Source organism: Chelonoidis abingdonii, chromosome 1, assembly GCF_003597395.2.
Source record: "Chelonoidis abingdonii isolate Lonesome George chromosome 1, CheloAbing_2.0, whole genome shotgun sequence".
Lineage (NCBI taxonomy): Eukaryota > Metazoa > Chordata > Testudines > Testudinidae > Chelonoidis > Chelonoidis abingdonii.
Window position 1 is genome coordinate 519645 of NC_133769.1, and position 20279 is coordinate 539923.

Below are 20279 nucleotides of genomic sequence, written 5' to 3' on the forward strand. Positions count from 1 at the left end.
CCCAACCTCCCAGCTAGGCTGTGTCCCTCCTCCCCCCAACCTCCTGACCCTGCTCCCTCACCCCCGGCTCTCTCCCATCCCCTGGGCTATGCCTTGCCAGGAGCGCCCCTAGTGGAAGCAGATCAGCTGGCACCTCTGTGGCTTCTGCTGCCCCCGAACCTGCCCAGCTGCCCGCAGCAGCAGCTGGAAGGCAGGAGGAGGCAGTGATGTGCGCGGGGCCCCCCGAGAGGCAGTGGGCTCCTCACCTGGACACTCAGGGCAGCAGTGGCCCGGGCGTCGGACGGGGCTGGTGCAGGCAGCCTCGGGACACAGGACGGGGGTGCAGAGCACGTTGCCATGCAGACAGTAGCAGCGCTGGCAGGGGTCCGAGGGTGGGGTGACAGCCTGGTGGCTGGTGAGTTCCTGGCCCTCGAAGAGGCAGGTGTCGCAGTCGGGGCAGCAGGAGGGGGCGGCAGGTGGCACGGGGTGGGTGCATTGCTGCAGGCAGGGCTCGCGCTGGCACGTCACTGCTTCATCCTGCGGGCACATGGAGCTGTTAGGCTGCGGGAGGGGGCTTGCAAGGGAAGGTGGGGGAGGGGTACCTGAGACAGCTGGGGGTGTCTGAGAAGAACAGGGCTGGAAGAGGGGGGGATCTGGGAGGAGCTCGGCAGTGATCAGGGGAGGGATTGGGTCAATCTGGGTGGAGCACCGGTTGAGGGGGGGTTTAAGCAGGGGCGAGGAGGTGGAGGGAGGGAATCAAGTGGGGTTTGGAGAGGGATCCGGGCAGAGCAGGGGGAATCTGGGGGAATTCAGGTGGGGGTCAGAAAGGGCAGATCTGGCTAGAGTGGGGCAGGGATCAGAGGGGGGGAACCCAGCAGAAGTCAAGGGATCAGGGTTGTGGGGTATCGAGGTGAGGGTCAGATGAGGGGGATCCAGGCAGAGTGGGAAGGGAGTCAGAGGGGAGAACTCAGCAGCGGTCGGGGGGATCCGGGTGTATCGGGGCAGGGGTCGGAGGGAAGAACTGACTGGGAGTTGGGGGGATCCGGGTGTATCAGGGCGGGGGTCGGAGGGAAGAACTGACTGGGGGTTGGGGAGATCCGGGTGTATCAGGGCGGGGATCAGGGGAATCCAGGTGTATCAGGGCAGGGGTCAGAGGGAAGAACTGACTGGGGGTCGGGGGGATCCGGGTGTATCAGGGCAGGGGTCGGAGGGAAAAACTGAGCAGGGGTCGGGGGGATCCGGGTGTATTGAGGCAGGGGTCGGAGGGGAGAACTGAGCGGGGGTCGGGGGGATCCAGGCAGAGGTCGGATGGAAGAACTGACTGGGGGTCGCGGAGATCCGGGTGTATCAGGGCGGGGGTCGGAGGGAAGAACTGAGTGGGCGTCGGGGGATCCAGGTATATCGGGGCAGGGGTCGGAGGGGAGAACTGACTGGGGGTCAGGGGGATCCAGGTGTATCGGGGCAGGATCGGAGGGAAGAACTGAGTGGGCGTCGGGGGATCCAGGTATATCGGGGCAGGGGTCGGAGGGGAGAACTGACTGGGGGTCAGGGAGATCCAGGTATATCGGGGCAGGATCGGAGGGGAGAACTGAGCGGGGGTCGGGGGGATCCAGGCAGAGGTCGGAGGGAAGAACTGACTGGGGGTCGCGGAGATCCGGGTGTATCAGGGCGGGGGTCAGGGGGATCCAGGTGTATCAGGGCAGGGGTCGGAGGGGAGAACTGAGCGGGGGTCGGGGGATCCAGGTATATCGGGGCAGGGGTCGGAGGGAAGAACTGAGCGGGGGTTGGGGGGATCCAGGTGTATCAGGGCAGGGGTTGGAGGAAAGAACTGAGTGGGGGTCAGGTGGATCCGGTCAGAGGGAAGAACTGAGCGGGGGTCAGGGGGATCTGGGTGTATCAGGGCAGGGGATGGAGGGGAGAAGTGAGCAGGGGTCGGGGGGATCCGGTCAGAGGGAAGAACTAAGCGGGGGTCAAGGGGATCCGGTCAGAGGGAAGAACTGAGCGGGGGTCAAGGGGATCCGGGTGCATCGGGGCAGGGGGCAGAGGGAAGAACTGACTGGAGGCCAGGGGGATCCGGGTGTATCGGGGCAGGGGTCGGAGGGAAGAACTCAGCAGGGGTTGGGGGGATCCGGGTGTATCAGGGAAGGGGTTGGAGGGGAGAACTGAGCGGGGGTTGGGGGAACCAGGTATATCGGGGCAGGGGTCGGAGGGAAGAACTGAGCGGGGGTTGGGGGGATCCGGGTGTATCAGGGAAGGGGTCGGAGGGAAGAACTGAGCGGGGGTCAGGGGATCCAGGTATATCGGGGCAGGGGTCGGAGGGAAGAACTGAGCGGGGGTCGGGGGGATCCGGGTGTATCAGGGCAGGGGTCGGAGGGGAGAACTGAGCGGGGGTCGGGGGGATCCAGGTGTATCAGGGCAGGGGTCGGAGGGGAGAACTGAGCGGGGGTCGGAGGGATCGGGGTGTATGGGGGCAGGGGTCGGAGGGGAGAATTAGGGGGGTCCGAGGGATCGTGGGTGTATCGGGGCAGGGAGTCGGAGGGGAGAAGCTGGAGCGGAGTCGAGGATCGGGTGTATCGGGCAGCGGTCGGAGGGAGAACAGTGGAGTGGGTCGGAGGATCAGGGTTGTATTGGGGCAGGGGTCCGTTGATGTTATGATAGAATAAATAATCTCATGGAAAGGTGACAGGGCCAGCAAGAGTAAATTAACTGACCTGACCCAAGGGTAGAACTCAAGGACTGATTAGGAAGATATGTAAATGAAAGAGGCTTTGAAATGCACGGTCTGCATTGTTACGAGTGGAAGGGGAGGTGGTTGCTCAAGGGCTTGGTTATGCCAGCAAACAAGTCCTTGTCTTTTGCTAGAGCTTTTATTCAAAGAGCAAGAAAGGAATATAGCATTTAAGATGATACTTGAGTGAAATGTGTATATTGTCTCTTGTCTCTGGGAAGGTTGTTGGTAACCGTGTATCCGAACTGTTTTAATGGATAAATTACCCTATTGCTAAATTGCCAGGGTATGTTTGGAGAAGGAGTTAAGCCTAATTGTTTTTCTCAGCGAAAGGACTGCTGGAACCGGTATAAGAAGCCTGCGGACATGAATCCTTATCAGTCTCAGATCTGCTTTTGGGTTTCAGAGGGGAAACCTTTAAGCCACCAAGGATGAGATCCCAGTCAACTGACTGGAGCATCCCTGAATATGACATTGATCTTATAACCTAATGACTATTTCTAAAGACTTTAGGCAACTACAAGCTCATCTCTGCTCGTTATCTAAACTGCAAGAAGACTGAATTCAAGTCCTGTATGTATCTGGATCTTTAACCAACCACTCTCTCTCTTTTCTTTTCGGAAATAAATTTTAGCTTAGTTAATAAGAATTGGCTATAAGCGTGTATTGTGGGTAAGATCTAAGTTATAATTGAACCTGGGTGTGTGGCTGATCCTTTGGGATTGGAAGAACCTTTTCTTTTATATGATGAAGTAAGATTATCAGGAATCATCATCATATCTGACAGGTGTGTCTGGACGGAGGCCTGAGGCTGGGCACTTTAAGGGAACCGCGTGGTTTAAACTTCTAAGTAACCAGTGAGGCACTACAGAAGCTGTTTTGTGCTGGTTGGTAAATCTATGTAGTGGAATAACCACCAGCTTCTGGGGTTTGTCTGCCCCGTTTTGTTGCAGTTCACCCTGACTGAGTGACCTCAGCTGGCTCCCACAGGCAGCACCGTCACAGGGTCGGAGGGGAGAACTGAGTGGGGGTCGGGGGGATCCAGGTGTATCAGGGCAGGGGTCGGAGGGGGAACCGGGTGGAGGTTGGGGGGCGTGGAGTGGAGCAGGTGGGCACCGCGGGCGGACTCACTCACCAGGCAGGTGCAGGTGGAGCAGGGGTCCCCCCCCGGGGGGCGGAAGGTGGTCCCGCTCTCGTAGAGGTGGCCCTGGTAACGGCAGGCACCGGAGCATTGGGGGCAGCACTGGCCGGGCACGGCAACAGGGTTCTGGCAGGGGGCAGGGAAGCACGGCACGGGCACACACGTCACACTGCCATCCTGCGGGACAAGAGCCGCCGGCATCACGTCTGGCAGGGCTTCCGGTCTGGCATGCAAGTGACTGAAAGCCCCCCCGAGCCAGCAGCCCATCCCTGGGGCCTCAAGCCCCCGTGGTGCCCACAGGCAGGGCAGGGCCAGGCCAGCGCTGGGAAACCTGTGGGGAAGGGTTAGTTCTGCAGGGGCACCTCTCCTGGCACTCAGTGTTGGCTCCAGGGTGGCACTAGTAGGCACTGTGCTGTTGGAGAAACTGCCTTAGCTGAGCCCAAGGCCCTGCCTGTATGTGGCTATTACTGGCCCACTGGCTCCTGGCCCAGGACAGTGCCAGGACAGGACAGTGCTGGGCCAGGCCCTGGGGTGACTCTAGCACCCCCAGCAGAGGTGGTTGGCGCCAGGACTGCGACCCCCATCCCCAGCACCGGGTGGTGTTGTTTGCTGCTTGGCCCCTCCCCAGTGCTGGCTGCATTTCAGCGGTGGACACGGGGCACTCACCAGGCAGGAACAGAGGCGGCAGGCATCATGGGGGTCGGGGAAGTGCTCTCCATTGCTGCATGCTCGCCCGTGGAAGCTGCAGCCGTCACACACGCGGCAGTCGCAGGGGCCCACGGCCGGGTGGGGGCACGTCACCCCAGGGCAGGGCAGAGGCCCGCAGGACACCTCTCCCCGCTGCAAGAGGGCAGGGCACGGCAGTGAGGGGGGCAGGTCCCCCGCCATGCTGAGCCCCGCCTAGTTCCCCCGCTCCCCTCGGGCTCCATCCCCCTGGCACAACCCCAACCCTGTGCCAGGCTCCATCTGCCCACAGGGCCTGCCACGTACCAGGCAGTGACACTGCTCGCAGCGCCCGCCGGGGGCTGGGAAGGTCTCTCCATCCACAAAGTCCTGGCCCTGGAAGTGGCAGCCTGGCACCGGAGGGGAGGAAAGACATTGAGGGTGGGGGAGAACCATCCCCCCACATCCCACGTCCCCTCCATACACTCGTGTGACGTTATTGATATAAACTGGGACCATATAGAACATGGGTTGCAACCAAGGTCCTGTAGTGGCACCAAATCCTATGTAAAGGGGGTCATATAAGGTGTCTAAGACCAGGTTACGGGTTACTGGCTATGATTATGGCTGTCTGTATGTCCATATCATCTTTGTAGTTGAAGCTATGAATATGGCTTATGCTGCCCTGTATTTCAAAACTGTGCGTGTTTTACTGGGGAAACATCCCAGACAAGTTGGTGTTTAGCTTCGCCTAGCCTGCTTGATGGCCCATTAAGGACCATTAGCTACACAATTGACCCATTGAGAGGAAGGCAGATACGCCTTGTAACTCACAGGGTGTGCAGGACTTGCCCATGTGACTGCAGACTCCATTTTGCTGTAACTTTCACAGTAAGAACAAAGAGTGTTTCTTACACCTGGAAAAGCCTATTATAGGCGGAGGCCTCATCTCCATCTTGTCTTCAATCCTGCTTCTTACCTCTGGAGGGACTTTGCTACAAGCTGAAGCTCTGCACAAAGGACTGATGACCCATCCCAGCAGGGGATGTTCTCAGAGACTTGATTTAACCTGCAGTTACTCCATCACTGCTACAAGCCTGAACTAAGAACTTTGCCATCACTGTATGTAATTGATTCCATTTAACCAATTCTAGCTCTCATCTCTATCTTTTTTCTTTTATGAATAAACCTTTAGATTTTAGATTCTAAAGGATTGGCAACAGCGTGATTTTGGGTAAGATCTGATGTGTATATTGACCTGGTCTGGGCTTGGTCCTTTGGATCGAGAGAACCTTTTTCTTTTACTGGGTGTGGTTTTCATAACTTCATTCTCCCAGGACGTGTGGACTGGTTGGTGACTGGGAGACTGGAGTGTCTAAGGAAATTGCTTGTGGGTGACTTGTGGTTGACTTTGTAGCCAGTGGGGTGAAACCGAAGTCATTTTGTCTGGCTGGTTTGTTGCTTAGAAGTGGGAAACCCAGCCTTGGGCTGTACTGCCCTGTTTGAGCAATTGTCGGAATTGGCATTCTCAGCTGGGTCCCCTCAGCAGCCACATCGTCACAAACTGCCGAATCCCAAGCCCCCCACCTTGGAGATCTGGCCCCGATCCTGTGGCCCGGGCCCAGGCCCAGCACTTCCCGCCGTAGTAGCCAGCAACACCCCAGATCCCAGCCTGTCCTGGCTTCTGCTCAGCTCCACGGGGGAGGACATGGGCGCTTAGGTGTCGCCTCAGGCTCTGGCTCGGGGCGGCCAGACCGGGGGCCAGGCGTCGCTTCAGGCTCGCTGGGGGGAGGCAGAGGGCTGATTGTAGGTTCAGGCTCCGCTCGGGGGGGGGAGGGGCAGGGGGCTGGGTCACCACCAGGGCTCCACTCAGGGGGGAAGGGGGCTGGCGTCACCCCTAGGCTTCCACTCGGTGAGGGGGAGGGGGCAGGGGCCTGGTGTCCACCCCAGGCTCCACTCAGGGGGGGGAAGGGGGCGGGGGCTGGCGTCACCCCAGGCTCCACTCGGGGGGGGAGGGGGCAGGGGGTTGGCGTCACTTCAGGCTCTTCCTGGGGAGGGGTGGTGAGGGGGGAGGCCAGCCTGGCGTCGTGACGCCCAGGCCGGAGATTGAGGCCCAGAACCTGCCCAGGGTCAAGCAAGACATCGGCAGCAGAGCGGGAGTAAAACCCGCCTCCTCCACCCCACACGAGCCCTAACCACTGGGCCACCCTTCCCTCCCCGGCTCCTGCCACGTCACTGGGAATGGCCAAACCAGCTCTGCCCAGTACTGGTCCAGGCCTGCCTGTGGTGCCCGTGAGGAATGGAAAAGCTGGAGCCATCGATTGGCTCCACCCTGCCCCACGGCTCTGCCCAAGGCTGGTCAGGCATGAGGGGCACCAGTGGGGCTGGGGAGGGGCAGAGCTGGGTTGGGCTGGTAGGGGGCTGCGAGTCAGGAGTGAGGGGCACCAGTGGGGCTGGGAGGGGGCAGAGCTAGAACAGCAGGAGGCTGCAGGTTGAGACTGAGGGCACTGCGGGAGCCCAGGGCTGGCTAGCAGGGGGCTGAGGGTCAGCAGTGAGGGGCACCAGTGCGACTGGGGGGCCCTGGCCGTACCCCTTCACTTTAACAAGGACTGAGGTTCCCCAGCCATGCCCGGTGGTGGCAGAGTGTGGCCTTGCCATGTGGTGCCCACCCTCCCCTGAGCCCCACTCACCCTGGCACACAGGGCAGCACTGGCCGGGGGGACTGGTGAGGTGGCGACAGCCTGGCGGGTCGCAGGACGTCTTGGTGCAAGTGATGAAGCCACGGAGGCAGGTGCAGTGGCTGCAGGCGTCCTGGGGGTCTGGGAACTCCTGGCCATCAAGGTAACCCTTGCCCAGGTACTCGCAGCCTGTGGGGGGTTGGACAGAGTGAACCCGATGCCAGGCGCTGCTGGGGGGGTGAGAGCCCAAGACACTCCCCAGGGACTGACCCACCCCCCAGCCCTGGCACCCTGGCTGGTGGAGCCCAGCCTGGCCTCTGCCCACACCCCACGCTCAACCCACCTTCGCAGACCTGGCAGCACGGCCCCCGGGCAGGGAAGGGGCACTGGAGCAGCGGGCAGACCCTGGGCTGGCAGGAGATGCTGCCCTCCCAGCAGGTGCAGACACGGCACGGCTCCGTGGGGTCCGGGAACTGCTCCCCATTGGGCAGCTCCTTCCCCTGGTACAGGCAGCCTGGGGACAGAGTGGGCGATGGCACCGGGCACGAGAGCAGGGCAGGAGCAGAGACGTGGGGCAGGGGCTGTGGGAAGGTGTTCCTGTTGTAGGAGGCAGCTGTCCTGCTGCAGGGGGGAGCAGAGCATGGGGCTGCAGGGAGCTTGGGGGGCCCAGCAGGAGACTCGAGGGGCTACCGTTACAGGAGCAGCAGCAGTCCTGCCGCAGGGGGGACCCCACGGGGGCACTTGGGGAGCCCAGCAGGGGGTTCAGGGGGCCCAGTAGGGGACTCGGGGGGTACCGTCACAGGAGCGGCAGCAGTCCCACCACAGGGGGTGGGTGCAGAGGGCCGAGGCTGGGGGACCCCATGGGGGGACTTGGGGAGCACAGCAGGAAGTTCAGGGGGCCCAGTGGGGGGATCAGGGGGCCCAGCAGGGGACTTGGGGGGTACCGTCACAGGAACGGCAGCAGTCCTGCTGCAGGGGGTGGGTGCAGAGAACGGGGGCGCAAGGCTGGCGCTGGCAGGTGACGGTCCCGTTGGCACAGATGCAGTGGCGGCAGGAGTCCGAGGGGTCGTAGAATTGCTGCGTGTGCTGGTAGGAGACGCCCGCATAAAGGCAGCCAGACGGGGGCTCTGGGAGGAGAAAGGGGCAGTTGGGGGGGTGCCGGGGATAGAGGGCCCGACACCCACAGGCACAGCCCAGGGCAGGAGGGAAGGGAACCCCCAAGTCTCAGTCCAATCAATGACCCAGGGCTGGGATGGCAGGAGGCTGCGGACTGGGAGTGAGGAGCATTGTGGGGGGGTGACATTATTAATAGGGATAGCTCAGTGATTTGTGCATTGGCCTTGATACCAGACACCTCTGTGTTCTTGGGGAACCAGGGTGCAGTATCCAGCCTGACTCATGAAAGACACCCCCCACCCCCAGCCTTTGTTTAAACCAAAACCCATCAGAGAAAAAAACTTGCCGAGAGCAGTGAAGGGTGTTAGGACACACCTAGACCCCTCCTGACAAGGGTGACAAGATTAAGACATCTCTATTAGCATACAGAATGGAGAGCAGATGACTCCCCTAGCCTCATCTGCATGAAAGATGGGACAGGAAGACATCTCAATTTGCATACAGAATGGAGAACCAAGAACCACACTGAATTCTGGGACCAGAAAAAGCAGAGAAGCACTGCATCATGAGAATCTCTGCTCCAGATGCTAATGAACATATGCCTGCACACACCCAGCTCAGCAATTATCAGACCAATTCTAGTAATGAATCCTTAATTGATATCCAAATAGTGAAGCCGCCTAGTTGCACTGTGAGCTCCCTGGAAGAAATCATCACCCCATAGCCAAGAGTGATCAGCTCCTTTTGTCTAGGCTAAAGAAAACGCTCAGCCTTACCTATAAACAAATCTATTGTTCTCCCTTGAACAATTGTATTTTCTCTACAAAAATCCCTACTCACCGTCTAGTCAGTGTTCTGATGCTCAGATCCAAACTAGGCATCAGTTGCACTGGGACTCCATCTTCTCCTGGCTGATCGTGCTGGGGACTCTGCCTGTCTCCAGCCCTCAGGACCCTCAGTGACCACCACCACCTGGGAACCCCGACCAGTTCAAGCCTCATGGAGTGGGTGAGACCCCTCTCCCCCCTCTGTTTTCCTTTCGACCGTAGGTATTACCCTTTAATAATGTATGTTACTTTGGTTTAGGTTCCTTGTGTAGTTATCACTAGTATTCAATAAATAACTTGTATGGTTAAGCTGGTTGCTTCTCTCTCTCTGGCTGAACTTTACTCTTTTGTGTTTTTAGCTTCCCCCATTCACTCTGCAGCAGCGCTTCTTCTACCTAAGCTAAAGATCCCTGCAGTGCCCAGAATACTGTGGGGTTTGCTCATCAAGCAGGTTACTACCAGTACAATTGTGTTGTGAAGGTGGGGATAGGGATGTGCTGAAGCTGGGACACATAAGGGTAACAGCTTGAAAATGCTGTTTGACCCAGTCCATGGAGCCCAGGGGCATATAAGGAGAGTCAGCTTGAAAGTGCTGCTTCATCCAGCCCAGTGAGTCCAGGGACATATAAGGGGTCAGCTTGACAGTGCTGGTTGACCCGGTCCGCTCGGACTTGCTCTGTTAGTGTATGTGTGGGTGGGTGTGTGCTCATCTGGTTTTGGGACTGGAGAAACCCAGCCCCAGGGAACCTAGGTCCTGCAGGATCGCTCCATTGGGAGGGGACTTGTGGAAGGGAGAAGTAGAGCTCCATACAAAAACACACGTGACACAAGCAGTACATTGATAGAATTACAGAATCCCCTTCCCCAGAAAAGTATCAGAGGGGTAGCCGTGTTAGTCTGGATCTNCTGGAGAAACCCAGCCCCAGGGAACCTAGGTCCTGCAGGATCGCTCCATTGGGAGGGGACTTGTGGAAGGGAGAAGTAGAGCTCCATACAAAAACACACGTGACACAAGCAGTACATTGATAGAATTACAGAATCCCCTTCCCCAGAAAAGTATCAGAGGGGTAGCCGTGTTAGTCTGGATCTACAAAAGCAAAAAGAATCCTGTGGCACCTTACAGACTAACAGACGTTTTGGAGTATGAGCTTTCGTGGGTGAATACCCACTTCGTCAGATGTTGCTTTCCCCAGAAAAGTGACCCAAATAAATGAGCATTCCCCAAAGTAATGAGCAAATGTGGTAACAGCCTGCTAAACCCAAGGTTGTGAGCTCAATCCTTGAGGGGCCATTTAGGGATCTGGCTGTAAAAATCTGTCTGACAATTGGTCCTGCTTTGAGCAGGGGGTTGGACTAGATACCTCCTGAGGGCCCTTCCAGGCCTGAGGTTCTAGGATTCTAATATGACCTGTGACCATATAGATCATTGTTGCAACCAAGGTCCTGTAGTGGCACCAAATCTCATATGAAGGGGGTCAAATAAGGTGCCTAAGACAAAGTTATGGTTGGCTGGTTCTGACTGTGCTATCTGGGGGCAGATATCACTTTTGTATTTAGAGTTATGAATATTGGCTCTATCCTGTCTGTATTTCAAACTTGTGCCATGCTTCTGGGAGACACCGCAGACAGTTTGGCCTCAGCTCTGCCTAGCCTGCTTGGTGGCCCATGAAGGACCATCAGCTACACAATTGCCCCATTGAGAGAAGGCAGATACGCCTTGTCACTCAGCAAGGCAGGCAGGGCCCTGCCTATGGACAGAACTAAGGTTTTTTTCTTGCCATGTGCTGGATGAATGTCTAGGGAACAAAGAAAGAGGCCACCTGATAAGAGACCATAAAAAACCGCTGCAGCATCTCCATTTTGTCTTCAATCCTGTTTCTTATCTCTGGAGGGACTTTGCTACAAACTGAAGCTCTGCACAAGGGACTGATGACCCATCCCAGCAGGGGATGTTCCAGAGACTTGATTTGAACCTGCAGTTTATTCCACCACTGCTACAAGCCTGAACTAAGAACTTTGCCATCACTGTATGGAATTGATCCCAGTTAACCAATTCTAGCTCTCATCTCTATCTTTTTCCTTTTATGAATAAACCTTTAGATCACCAAGGAAGAGACCCCCTTGTGCAGTGCACCGACTGAAGGAACCTCACTGGCTCACCACAGGCACACCCGCAAGTCGGAGGGGAAAGAACTGAGGTGTCGGGGATCCAGTGTACAGGCAGGGCGAGGGGACTATCCGTAGAGTTGGGGCGATGAGTGCCAGGTGCACCGTCGGGCGACCACACAGCCCTAGCAGGTGCAGGACGGGCCCCCCGGCGAAGTGTCCTGGCCTCGAGAGGCCCGGGAACGGCCGCGCACGGAGCATGAGGGGCAGCACGGCCGGAGCACGGCAAAACAGGTTCGGCAGGAGCCAACACTACGACAACGGCCCAGACGCGGGACCAAAGCGCCGCACGACGCTGCAGGCTCCGGCTGCACAATTACGAAAGCCCCCCGACCACCAGCCCATCCCTGGGCAATCAAGCCCCCGACCCACAAGCAGGCAGGGCCAGGCCAGCGCGGAAACCTGTGGGAAGGTTAGTTCAGGGGCCCCCTGGCACTCAGGTTGGCCCAGGCACAGTAGCACTGGCTTGGAGAACTGCCGTACTGAGCAAGCCTGCCTGTATGTGGCATACTGGCCCCGGCTCCGCCAGGACAGGCCAGGACAGACAGTGCGGCCAGCCCGGGGTGACTCAGCACCCCAGCACGAGTTGGACGCAGACCGCGACCTCCTCATCCCAGCGACCTGGTGGTGTTCTGCTTGCCCCATCCCAAGTGCGGCGGGCATTCAGCGGGGACACGGGCACCACGTCAGGCAGGAACAAGCGGCAGGCACAGGGTCGGAACTGCCTCCATGCGCATGCCGCTGCCGGGAAGCTGAAGCCGTCACCACACGCGGCAAGTGCAAAGGCCCACGCGGGTGCGGCACCACCTCCAGCAGGGCCCAGAGGCCCGCAGGACACCTCCCCGCTGCACGAGGCAGGGCACGCAGGAGGGGCAGGCCCGCCAGCGAGACCGACTAGTGCCCACCGCTCCCTCGGCTCCATCCCCCTGGCACAACCCAACCCGGTGCCAGCTCCATGCCTCACAGGCCTGCCAACGACCAGGCAGGACACTGCCGCACGCCCGTCGGGGCTGGGAAGCTCTCCACCACAAAGTCTGGCCCTGACAGGGCAGCCTGGCACCGAGGGAGGAAAAACATGAGGGGAGAACCAACCCCCCACATCCAAAACGTCCCTCCAACTCGACGGATGATTAAACGGGACCAAATAACAACATGGGTGCAACCAAGGTCCGGAGGCACATCTATTAAAGGGCATATAAGGTTCAAGACCAGTGAACGGGAGTTCCGGTCACACACCCTGTTTGAGGTCCAAGAGCATTTTGAGTTGAACGCTATGATGGGCGTAGCGCCTGGATTGTCAAACTGCGGTACGGGAACGAATCCGACAAGTGGGTTAGCTCTGCTATACGATGGCCCAGTAAGGACCATATACTACAACACAATGACCTTAGTGAGAGAAGGCAATCGCCTGTAAATCTCAGCAGGTCAGGACGTCCCATTCACGACCAGCCTCCATCGCGTAACTTGCGCACAGAAGAACAAAGATGCTACACGTAGAAACAGAGAGAGGCGGAGGACCTCATCCACTCTTGTCTTCAATCCTGCTCAACCTCGAGATTTTGCTCTATAGACTGAAGCTCGAAAAGGACCGATGACCCATCCCAGCTGGGGATTTCTCCAGAGACCGATGAAACCTGCAGTTTCACTCCACACGCTAACATGACCTGACGAAGAATTGCCATCACGATGTAAGATTCCCCATTAACATCTAGCTCTCATCTCATCTCCCTAGATAACAATTTAGATTTAGATCCAAAGGATGGCAACACGTGATTGTGTAAGACTGATGTGTAATTACTGGCGGGAGGCGGGTCTTTGGGACCGAGAAACCGTTTTCTTACGGGTTGGGTTTACATAACCATTCATCCCATACGGTGGGCGGTCGGGATCCTGGAGATCGAGTGTCTAATGAAATTGCTTGTTGACTGTGGTTACCAAGTGGGGAAACCGAAGTCATTTTTGTCGGCGTTGTTTGCTTAGAGTGGAGAAACCTCCAGCCTTGGCGCTTGACTGGCCACGTTTGAGCAAAATTGGTCCTGAATTGCACCTCAACGGGTCCCGCCAAATCCACATCGGCCAAACTGCAATCCCAAGCCCCCCAGCCCTTTCGGAGACGGGCCCGGTCTGCTGCCCGCCCCAGCCCCCAGCACCTTCCCGACGTGAGCAGCAACACCCCCAGACCCGTGCCTGCCTTGCTAGCTCCACTCGGGGGGACAGGGCGGGTCGCCTCAGCTCTCCGGGGAGCCAGACCGGGCCGGCGGCGCTTCAGGCTCCGCGGAGGGCAGGGGCTGAGAGTTCAGGCTCCGCGGTGGGGAGAAGGGCAGGGCTGGTCACCCAGGCCCACCAGGGGGGAAAGGGCGGCGCACCCAGCCTCCCCGGGGGGGGGGAGGGGCAGGGGGCGTACCCAGGTCCATCAGGGGGAATGGGAGGCAGGGGCGCCACGCCAGGCCCACCGAGGGGGAGGGGGCAGGGGTTGGCGTCACTTCAGGCTCTCTGGGGAGGGTTGAGGGGGAGCCAGCCTGGCGTCCGTGACGCCCAGGCGAGATAGCCCAGAACTGCCAAGGTCAATCAAGAACATCGGCAGCAGAGCGGAGTAAAACCGCCATCCTCACCCACATCCGACCTAACCAACTGGGCCACCCTCCCCTCCGCTCTGCCACGTCACGGAATGGCCAAACCACCCTGCCAGTACTGGCAGGCCGCCTGTGTGCCGGAGGAATGCGGAAATGCTGGACCACGAGGGCTCCCCGGCCTCACGCGTCGCCAAGCGGGCAGCGCAGAGGGCACAATGGGGCTGGGGAGGGCAGAGCTGGGTGGGCTGGTAGGAGGGCTGCGAATCGGATGAGGAGCCACCAGTGGCTGGGAGGGGGCAGAGCTAGAACAGCAGGGGCTGCAGGTGAGACGAGCAACTGCGGAGCCCAGGCTGGCTAGCAGGCGGGCGAGGCGCAGTGAGCGGCATACCAGCGACTGGGCCCGGCCGTACCCTCACGTGAACAAGCGCGAGCCCTCCCACAGCCCGGGGGAGAGTGTGGCCTGCATGGTTCCCACCCTCCCCTAGCCTCACCCTGGCACATCAGGAGACCGGACCGGGGGACGTGAGGCACGAAAGCTGGCGGTCGCAGGACGCTTGGTCACGCGTGATTGAAGCCAGGAGGCAGGGGGTCATGCCGCAAGGCGGCCTGGGGTCGGAACTCTGGCCATGAATGGAACCCCGGGCCCAGCGTATCGCAGTACCTGGGGGGTTGACAGAGGGAAAACCGAAGCCAGGACCGCTGGGGGGGGTGAGAGCCCAAGACACCCAGGGACTGAACGCCACCCCCAGCCCGGCACACCGCTGGCGGAGCCCACCTGCCCGCCCACATTCCACGCTCACCCACCTCGCAGACGCAGCACGACACGCCCCCGGCAGGAAGGGCACAAGAGGCAGCGGCAACCCGGGGGCAGAGAGCGCCCTCCCAGAGGCAGACACGCCAACCGTCTCCGTGGGTCCGGAACTGCTCCCCAAGGCACTCTCCCTGTAACGGAGCCTGGGACAGAGGGGCGATGGCGACGCGGGCACTGAAGCAGGGCGAGTCAAGACGCTGCGGCCAGGGCTGGAAGGTTCCTGTGTAGAGCACGTCGCGAGGCGGGGAGCAGAAGCAGGGGCCTCAGGAGCTTGGGGGCCCAGCATGAGACTCGAGGCTCCGTTACAGGACCAGCAGCAGTCCCGCAGGGGACCCTACGGGGCACTTGGGAGCCACAGTGGGGTCAGGGGCCAGAATAAGGGGACCGGGGTACCGCAAAGCGCAGCAGCCACCCACGAGGGGTGGTCAGAGCCGAGGCGGGGGACCCCAGGGCGACGTGGGGAGCAACAGCAAGGAGTTCAGGGGGCCCAGGGGGGCCGAGGGGCCCAGCAGGGACTTGGGACCTCAACAGGACGCACATCCTGCGCAGGGGGGTCAAGAGAACGGGGGCGCAAGGCTGCGCTGCAGGTGACGTGCCCGTTGGCACAAGCAGGGCGGCAATGAGCTCCGCAGGTCGTAGAAAGGCCTGCGTGTCTGTAGATAACCCCAAAAAGGCAGACAACGGGCTCGTGGAAGGAGAAGGGCAGGTGGGGAGGGCCGGGAAAGCCGACACCCAACACCAGCCCAGGTCAGGAGGAAGGGAACCCCAACTCAGCCATCAATGACCAGGCTGGGAGGCAGAGCGCGGACGGGAGCTGAGAGCAAGTGGGGGGGGTGACATGATAATAGGGAAAGCTCAGGATGTGCCATTGGCCGATACCAGACACCTCGGCTTGGGAACCAGGGTGCAGTATCAGCTGACCATCGAAAGACACCGCCCACCCAAGCCCTTGTAACACAGAACCATCAAGAAAAAAAACTTGCCGAGAGCCAGAAGGGAGACACACCTAGACCCCCTGAAAGGGACAAGATAAGACATCCTAGTAGCATACAGAATGAAGAATAGCCCCAGCTGATCTGCAGAAAGAGGAAGGAGACACCAATAGCATACAGAATGGAAAACCAAAACCACACGAATCGGACAAAACAAGAGACGCAAACTGCAACAAGAATCTGCTCAGATTGATCAAGGAACATACTTGCAACCCCAAGCTAGCAAATATAGACCAATCTAGGACAGAATCCTTATGAATCCAAAAGGAAGCGTAGTGCATGGGACTCCTGAAGAAATCATCACCACAACCAAGATGATCCACTCCTTTTGGTCGACTAAAGAAAAACGCTCAGCCTACCTATACAATCTTATGCCCCGGACAAGATTCTTACAAGAAAATCACTCCCGTCTAGTCAGTGTCTGAATGCCAGAACCGAAACAGCATCAATTGCACGGAACGCCATCTCCCGGCTGATCGGGCCGGGGACTGCGGTCTCAGCCGCAGGACCCGCACAGACCACCACCACCTGAACCGCCAGTCAAGCTCTGGAGTGGGGAACCCCCCCCCTGTGTCCTTTCGACCGTAGTATTACCCTGTAATAAGGTATGTACTTGGTAGGTTCGGTGTAGGTATCAACAGTATTCTAAATAACATTGAGGTAACTGCTGCTTCTCGCTCTCTGCTGAACTGACCTTTGTGTTTAGCGCCCCCATCACTCTGGCAGCAGCGCTTCTCACCTAAGCAAAGATCCCTGCATGCCCGCAGAACACTGGGGTTGCTCACAACAGTGACTACCAGTAAAGTTGTGTTGAAGTGGATAGGGATGGCGAACGCTGGACACAAGAGGGTAACACGAAAATGCGGGCCCAGCCAGGAAGCCCAGGGGCAGATAAGAGCGTCAGCTGAAATGCTGCTTCATCAGCCCAGGATCTCAGGGAACATTAAGGTCACTGACAGCGGTATGACCCGTCCGAGCGGATGCTGTGTGTATGGTGGGGGTGTGTGCTCGCGGTTTGGGCCTGAGAAACCCAGCCCCAGAACCTAGTCCGCGGATCGCCATGGGATAGTGGCACTGGAGAGTAGAGCTCTACAAAAACACACCGGACACAGCGTTACATATTGCATATACGATTCCCTTGTCCCCAGAAAAATGTCAGAGGTAGCGTGTAGTTCGGATCGCAAAAGCAAAAAGATCTGTGGCATAGAATACAACGTGGAGTAAAGCTTCGTGGGAATACCCACTTCGTCAATGGCTTTCCCGAGAAAGTGACCCTTAATAAATGGCCACTCCCCAAGTTGAACTGACAAATGTGGTACAGCTGAAACCAGTTGTGACTCATCCTGGGGCATTGGGATTGGCTGTAAATCGTTACAGATTGGTCCTGCTTTGAGCAGGGTTGGACTAACCTGCTCGATGGGCCTCCAGGCCTGAGGTTCTAGATTCTATCAGAGACTTTTGTCTGTGAACAGGTCCTGTTGGCACCAACTCTGTGGAGGCGTAAAATACGTGTCTGCCTAAGACAAAGTTATTGGTTGCTGGTTAGACGTGCTATCTGGGGCGGATACCTTGTAATTGAAGGTATGCAATATGGCTCGTATCTGTCGTATTAACTTGTCCTGGCTGTCTGGGAGACACGGCAGACGTTGCCTCAGCTCGCCGAAGTCGCTTGACTGGCCATGAAGGCCTCAGCACAACAATTGCCCATCTAGAGAGAGCAGTACGCTCTGTATCACTGCAGCACGGCAGGCAGGGCCCTCATGGAACAGAACAAGGTTTTGTCTTGCATTGCGGATAAGGTTCCTAGGAACAAAGAAAGAGGCCACCTGCATAAGAGACCATAAAAAAATCCGCGCAGCAGCTCATTGCCACTCAGTTTCTTATCTCTGAGTGACTGCTACAAACGAAGCTAGGGTGTCTGCACAAGGGACTGATAGATCACCCATCCCAGCAGGGATGTCCACGAGACCGATTGAACCTGCAGTATCCACCACGGCGACAAGACCGAACGAAGAAAATTTGCATCATCTGTAAGGAAGGATCCAGTTAACCAATTAGCTCCATCTCATCTTTCCATCATCAAAAGAAAAGTAGAGAAGATGAGAGCTAACATGGTTAACTGAGGGATCAATCCATAACAAGGCAAAGTTCTAGTTCAGGCTTTGTAGCAGTGGAATAATGCAGTCAAATCGAATCTCCTGAACACCCTATTGCGGTATGTATGGCACAGTCCTTGTCGAGCTCCAACCAGTGAAGACAAAGCCCCAGAAGATAAGAAACAGGATGAAACAAAATGGAATGCGCAAAGCGGTTTTTATGGCCGGACAGTAGGTCTTTTCTGCCTTGTTCCCTAGAATGCACATCACCAGCACAGAAAAAAAAACCTTAAGCGGTCCATCTAGGGCCGGCCCTGCCTGCCGTGCTGAGCTGATACAAGAGCGTACTGCCCTCTAATGGCAATGTGTAGCTGAGGCCTTCATGGCCACTCAAGACAGACTCGGCGAGCTGAGGCAAACGGCTGCGGTGTTCCCAGAAGCAGACAAGTGAATCAGACAGAATACCGACCAATAATGCAATCACCTCAAATAAAAAGGATCCCGCCCCAGATAGCACAGTCCTAAACCGAGCAACCAATAACTTGTCTAGGCAGACACGTATTTACGCCCCGCACAGAGATGGGCCAACAGGACCTGGTTCAAACAAAAAAGTTCAATACAGATAGAAATCTAGAACCTCAGGCCTGGCAAAGGCCCATCAGAGAGGAAGTCCAACCCCTGCTCAAAGCAGGACCAATCTGTCAACGATTACAGCCAATCCAAATGCCCCAAGGATGAGCTCACAACCGGTTAGCACCTTACCCACATGCGCAACTTGGGGAGCCATTTAAAAGGGGTCACTTTTCTGGGGAGCAACATTACGAAGTGGGTACACCACGAAGCTTTCAACTCCAACGCTGTATGTCTTATAGCCACGGATATCTTTTGCTTTTGCATCCAACTTACAGCGCTAGCCCTGTAATCTTCTGGGGACAGGGCAATCGTACTCCCTATATGTAACGCATGTGTCACGTGTGTTTTGTATGAGCTCATCTCTCCAGTCCACTTCCCGCCAATGGCGATCCCGCAGTGATCTAAGTTCCCGGGGCGGGTCTCCAGCAAACATGAAGCACCACGAAGGCCCACAGCACCTAACACGAGAGGCAAAGTCGAGCGGACCGGTCAAACCAGCACTGCTAAGCTGACCCTTGAATGTCCCTGGACCACGGCTGGATGAACACACTTTCAAGCTGACCCCTCCGCGGCGTCCATGGACGGGTCAACAGCAATTTTTCAAGCTTTCACCCTTATGTGCCCAGCCACAACATCCTATCCCACACACCAATTCGGTGAAACCTTGCTTGATAACAAACCCACAGAGCGGCACGCAGGGACTTAGCGTAGGTAGGAAGAAGCAAGTGCTGCAGAGGAAGGGAACTCTAAAAAACAAAAATTAAAGTTCAGCCCAGAGAGAGAGAACAACAGCTAAACCAGTACAGTATTTATGAATACTATGATAACACAAGGAACGAAACCAAAGAACAACAGTATAAAGGTAATCCTACGTCGATAAGGAAAACAGAGGGAAGGCTCAACCACTCACAGAGCTGAACGGCCGGGTTCCAGGTGTGGTGTCACCTGAGGGTCCGTGAGGCTGGAACAGGCAGATTCCCAGCACGATCAGACCAGGAGAAGAGGGAGTCCATGCAACTGCTGCCAGTGGAAAAAAAAAAATCTGAGCATCAAACACGACAGACGGGAGGAGGGATTTTGTAGAGAAAATGCAAGTTCAGGGAAACAACTAGATTTGTTTTATAGTAAAGGCGACGGTCGTTACCTAGACAAAGGACATCACCTCAGTGTATATCATTCCAGGGAGCCAAGTGCAACTCAGGCGGCTCAATGTGATACAAATTAAGGATTCATACCTCGATATGTCGAAAGGCTAGCGGGTGTGCAGGCATAGTGCCTTAGCATCCTGGACGCAGGATCTCAGACCCAGCTCTCGCGTCTTTCCAAATCAGTGGGTTCAGGTCTCCATTCGTACAAAGAGAAGCTCCTTCGCAGCTTCAGGCAGAGTGACCAGGATCAAGCTGCTTTCATCGATCAATAGACGATGTCTAATCTGCACCTTGTCAGAGGGTCAGAGTGTCCGAACACACCTTCACGCCTCGGCAAGTTTTTCTCTGATGGTTTAACAAAGTCGGGTGGGGGTGCTCAGGAGTCAGGCTGGATACCACTGCCCCAAAACACAGAGGGTCGAATCAAGGCCAAGGCACTAAAACGAGCTATCCATAAAAACCCCCCACAAGCCCCACCCCGCCGAGCCTTCGACCATCCACCCGGGTCATATGACTGGACTGAACTGGGTCCCCCCTCCACTGCGCCTGGGTCCTGCCCTGTGGGCGGCCCTCTATCCCCGGCCACCCCCACTGCCTCTCTTCTCCCACCAGAGCCCCGTCTGCGCCTTTACGGGGCCGTCTCCTACCACACACGCACACAATCTACGACCCGGACCCTGCCGCGCCACTGCACGTGCCAACGGAAACTACGCCACGCTAGCCCGCGC

General features: G+C 57.5%; 1 protein-coding gene across 1 annotated transcript in view; it reads right to left on the minus strand.

The window, feature by feature from the left end:
* The window catches only part of KCP (kielin cysteine rich BMP regulator), a 63763-nt gene that overhangs the window by 21450 nt on the left and 22034 nt on the right, over positions 1 to 20279 (minus strand). The window contains 7 exon segments of the mRNA XM_075063427.1: positions 246 to 516; positions 3843 to 4025; positions 4515 to 4688; positions 4839 to 4921; positions 7202 to 7378; positions 7533 to 7703; positions 8134 to 8316. Of these exon segments, the coding sequence (XP_074919528.1) occupies positions 246 to 516; positions 3843 to 4025; positions 4515 to 4688; positions 4839 to 4921; positions 7202 to 7378; positions 7533 to 7703; positions 8134 to 8316 (1242 nt within the window).